This window comes from Rutidosis leptorrhynchoides, chromosome 10, assembly GCF_046630445.1.
Source record: "Rutidosis leptorrhynchoides isolate AG116_Rl617_1_P2 chromosome 10, CSIRO_AGI_Rlap_v1, whole genome shotgun sequence".
NCBI classification, from domain to species: domain Eukaryota; kingdom Viridiplantae; phylum Streptophyta; class Magnoliopsida; order Asterales; family Asteraceae; genus Rutidosis; species Rutidosis leptorrhynchoides.
Window position 1 is genome coordinate 79,434,646 of NC_092342.1, and position 4,574 is coordinate 79,439,219.

At 45.3% G+C, this 4,574-nt stretch overlaps 1 protein-coding gene across 1 annotated transcript; it reads right to left on the reverse strand.

The window, feature by feature from the left end:
• Window positions 1-640: 640 nt before the first annotated feature.
• Window positions 641-3,219, reverse strand: LOC139870400 (uncharacterized). Its single transcript, XM_071858212.1, has 4 exons — window positions 2,997-3,219; window positions 1,988-2,922; window positions 1,301-1,891; window positions 641-1,201 (listed from the first exon to the last, which is right to left on the reverse strand). The coding sequence occupies exons 1-4, from the start codon at window positions 3,217-3,219 to the stop codon at window positions 641-643; spliced, it is 2,310 nt and encodes a 769-aa protein (XP_071714313.1).
• Window positions 3,220-4,574: the final 1,355 nt, after the last annotated feature.

Sequence of the window (4,574 nt, forward strand, 5' to 3'; positions counted from 1 at the left end):
TTAAGGTGCCATTTATTGAACAGATTGGGTCAACGCCGGACCTTACTTTGGCTAAAGTGAAGAAGATGATCCCGTAGTTGTAGGGATTTTTGTAATTCTGTATTCATTTTTGATCCTAATGATTGTAATTAAGTCAATGAAATATCATTTCCTTATGATTCTTGTTATTTTACCGTGTTCCAACTGTAGTAAAACATGTTTATCTAAATATGTACGTACCGTCGTCACGGTAACGTACCGTTTGTCAAGGTTACACTTGATAATTGTCGACATTGCACTCATCTACTTAGTGCTGGGATTTATGCGATGGATATGAAATCCGGAGGCACCCCGTTCCGACGGCTAGGCGTACCTCCAATACGCCTGGCGTCGCCAATGCCGTCCAAAGATTAGATGATGTCTTTGTTCATGGCATAAGTAACTTGTGAATGGACTTACATTATTACATTCTTACGAAACACCGAAGTGCTGCCATAAAAGTTACGCAATACATTGACAATGAAAATTGAAAGATGCATTTAACTGAAACAACTAAAAAACAAAGTCTAATGCGCTACGCGCTTACATTTGTGGTGATCAATCACAAACTTAGGTAAAATGAAGAAGAACAAATTTCAACAATGGAACATGTCGAAATACTTTAAACATAAAACTTCTTTAAGTTTGTCGCGTGCCAAGTACGCGGTACAAATTTGCCATCATGCGTTTTGAGGTTATACGCCCCGTTGCCAATTGCTTCTGCAATCACGTACGGGCCCTCCCAGTTGGGTCCCAATTTGCCAGTGTCCTCGACCCGGCTGGTATTGTTGTTACGCCACACAAAGTCACCGGGGCGGAAAGTACGTTCCTTCACATGCTGATTGTAGTACTTGGCAATCTTTTGCTTATTAGACGCTTCCCTGATGGCGGCAGCGTCACGCCTTTCTTCCAACAAGTCCAAATTTTTTTTCAAGCTAATGACGTTGGACTCATCATTGAATTGCATTACACGCTGGGTTGGAACAGCAATTTCGGCGGGAATCACCGCCTCGGTACCATAGACAAGGCTAAATGGCGTTTCTTTGATGCTTCCTTTTGGCGTGGTGCGGAACACCCATAAGACTTGTGGAAGCTCAGCTGCCCAACCTTTTCTGTCCGTGTCCAACCTTGCCCTTATCTCGGCAACGATATCCCTGTTTGTGACTTCCACCTGCCCATTTGCCTGCGGATGGGCAACGGAACTGAAAGTCTGTTTGATATTTAACCCATCACACCATGAACGAAACGGATCGTGAGCAAACTATTTGCCGTTATCGCTGACAATTTCATGTGGTATCCCGAAACGGCACACGATTTCCTCCCAAACAAAGTTCACCATCTGTTTGCCCGTTATGCTCTTCAAGGGTTTGGCTTCGACCCACTTGGTGAAAAAATCAATTGCAACAATCAAGTGTTTTAAGTCCAGGAAGGGGCCTACCAAATCGATTGCCCATTTGTAAAAGGGCCAAGCAGACGTCACGGGAATCAGCTCATGCGCTGGCATGCGAATTATCGAGGTGTGACGTTGACATGAAGCACAAGCCCTAATGATTTCTTTCGTGTCACGGTACATGGACGGCCAAAAATACCCTATCCGCATTATCTTTCCCACAACGGTCCTAAATCCTGCATGCATGCCACAAGTCCCTTCATGCACCTCCCTTACAATTGTTTCCGCCTCGCTTGGACCGACACACCTTAAAAGTGGTGCCGTGAAGGATTTCTTGAATAGAACTCCGTCCCTCAACAAATACATAGGTGCTTTCATACGAATCTTACGTTCCATTGACCCGTCGACTGGCAACGTCCCGGTCTTTAGATACGTAACAATGGGACTCATCCATGACTCGACCTCCTCTACAGGGGCCGCCTCCTGTGATTATTTTGCAAGGAAGTTAGTACATAAGTGTACGTTATGTTTTAAACAGATTATGCGTATAACGTATTTTTTATCGAAGCGAGTCGATACCTTTATTACGTCAGTGGATTTTGGACTAACGACCTCCACCCAAACGTCCTTGGCAAAGTGGCTGAATACGTTTGATGCGAGCTTGCTGAGTGTGTCGGCCTTTTTGTTCAAGGATCGCGGCACTTGCGTTATTGAAAAACGCTCGAATTTGTTGGCCAGTTCTTCGGCCAATGCCAAATAGTTTTGCATAGCCAGATCTCTAGCTTCAAACGTCCCGTTCATTTGGTTTGCTACGAGTTGAGAATCAACCGACACCTTCAGATTTTTAATTCCCATTTTTTCAGCCATTCTTAAACCAGACAGCAATGCCTCATATTCCGCTTCATTATTGAAGGCGGGGAACTCAAAACGCAACGCGTAAGTGTGTTCCTCGCCATCAAGGCCAATTAGGATTAGACCTGCACCTGCACCATCAGAACTTGACGCACCGTAAGTGAATAGTTCCCACGTGACGGTGTTCGGTATTTCTTCGACAATCGGCTCTGGAGACGCGGCGCCTATAAATTCAACCATAAAATCTGCCATGATCTGGCCTTTGACAGCGGTACGGGGGGCGTAATGGATTTCATGTTTGCCCAATTCGATTGCCCACTTGGCTAGTCTGCCCGAAACCTCCGGTTTGCTCAGTACCTGCATGGAAAACTTGTTAGAATAAATTTTCTCCAATTTGCTCCGTTTCCGACCGCCGTACCGTACCTGTTTAATCGGTGAATCTGTTAGCACCAGCATTGGGTGCGCTTGAAAGTACCGTCTCAATCTTCTTGCGGTGTGTACTAAAGCGAAAATAAGCTTCTCAATTGGTTTGTAGTTAACTTCGCCATGTTGTAGCACTTTGCTCACAAAATAAACTGGCATCTGCGTGCCACCACGTTCCGCGATGAGCACCGAGCTAACAGCCTCAGTTCCCGCCGCCAAGTAAATTGTAAGAGTTTCTCCTGAAAACTCTTAACACGTTAGCGTTACAAGATATAAAAATTCGTAAAAAAATATCACAGAACGGTTACTTTACCCGGTACCGGTGCCGTTAATGTCGGCAACGTCCTGATCAATGTCTTTATTTCCAGGAAAGCGCGATCCGCTTCAGGGGTCCAATCAAAGTTCCGTCCTACGTTTTCCTTAAACACTTTGAAAAATGGAAGTGACCGCTCCGCTGCTTTCGACAGGAATCTGGACAACGCTGCCAGTTTTCCGTTCAAGCTTTGCACTTCCTTCCTTGTTCGCGGCGGTACCATTTTTTCAACAGCTTGAATTTTCTTAGGGTTTGCCCGTATGCCGCGCTTCGTGACGACGTGTCCCAAAAACTTTCCCTCTTCGAATCCAAAACTACACTTGTCCGGATTCGGCTTCATGTTGATTCTTCGCAGCGAGTCGAATGTTTCTTAGATGTCTATCAAAAGATCCGGCTCGGTGTGACTTTTGATTACTATGTCGTCGACATATGTCTCCACATTTCGATCAATTTGTTCCCTAAACGCAGCGTCGATGACGCACTGGTACGTGGCTCCAGCATTTTTCAAACCAAAGGGCATCTTTTTGTAACAAAAAATGCCTTGATCTGTGTGGAACGCGGTTTTGTCTTCGTCGCGTTCCGCCATCTGGATCTGGTGGTATCCTTTGTAAGCATCGAGGAAACATTTGAAACGAAAACCCGCCAGCGACTCTACCTTCCAATCTATCTCTGCCAACGGATAATTATCCTTGGGACAAGCCTTATTGATGTCTTTAAAATCGACACACATTCGCCACGTGCTGTTCGCCTTCTTGACTAATACTGGATTAGCGACCCATGTCTGATACCTAACCTCACGTAGTATGTCTGCCTGTACTAACTTTTCTACCTCATTTTCTAAGAAGGCGCTACGTTCCGGAGCCATACCCCGTTTCTTTTGCCTCACAGGAGTAATACTTGGGTTAGCGTTTAAGCGATGTTCTGCTACGGTACGGGGTACTCCCGTCATATTAGACTCTTGCCACGCGAATACATCGACGTTGTTTGCCAAAAGTTCACATAACGCGCTTTTCGTCGCATCTGATAGCGTTTGCCCAATCTGAACTGTCTTTTCGAGAAAGGAATGGTTAATGATGACACTCCCCTCATGCTCAACCGGTGCCGTCCGCTGTAGCGGTTGCTCGACCTGGCCTACAATCGGTATTCGATCAGAGTAAATGGTTGCAACGCCTAACGGGGTTGGGAATTTCATCATTCTGTGTACCGTAGAAACTATAGCGCCAAATTCACACAACGCTTCACGTCCCATGATAATGTTATACTTCGATTGGCTTCTAATGACCACGAAATTCAGGGCTACTGTTCGCCGCTTCTCGTTTTCTTCTAACGTAACATCAATATTTACCCGGCCCAAAGGCCAAGTGGTTTCTCCCGTGAAACCCGCGACGGGATGAAGCTGTGGTGACCTGACAAAATCGTCATTGACGGCGCCGTTAACTTAGGTCCCGTTACGTGGTCGTAGTCCCTATATGAGACACGTTTGACCAAAATTATATCGCATTCATTTGAAACGTACAAAACTTACAAAGTTTAGTTTACAAAACCGTTCAACAACAATTTTAAGTTTGCAAAAGTATA

What these genes read in the sequence shown, in the direction of transcription:
- LOC139870400 (XM_071858212.1), bottom strand. Translation starts at nt 3,219, where the DNA reads ATGGTACCGCCGCGAACAAGGAAGGAAGTGCAAAGCTTGAACGGAAAA. An exon ending in ATTAACGGCACCGGTACCGG is followed by an intron (nt 2,923 to 2,996) that starts GTAAAGTAACCG and finishes AAGAGTTTTCAG; the next exon opens with GAGAAACTCTTACAATTTAC. An exon ending in TCGGGATACCACATGAAATT is followed by an intron (nt 1,202 to 1,300) that starts GTCAGCGATAAC and finishes GCCCATCCGCAG; the next exon opens with GCAAATGGGCAGGTGGAAGT.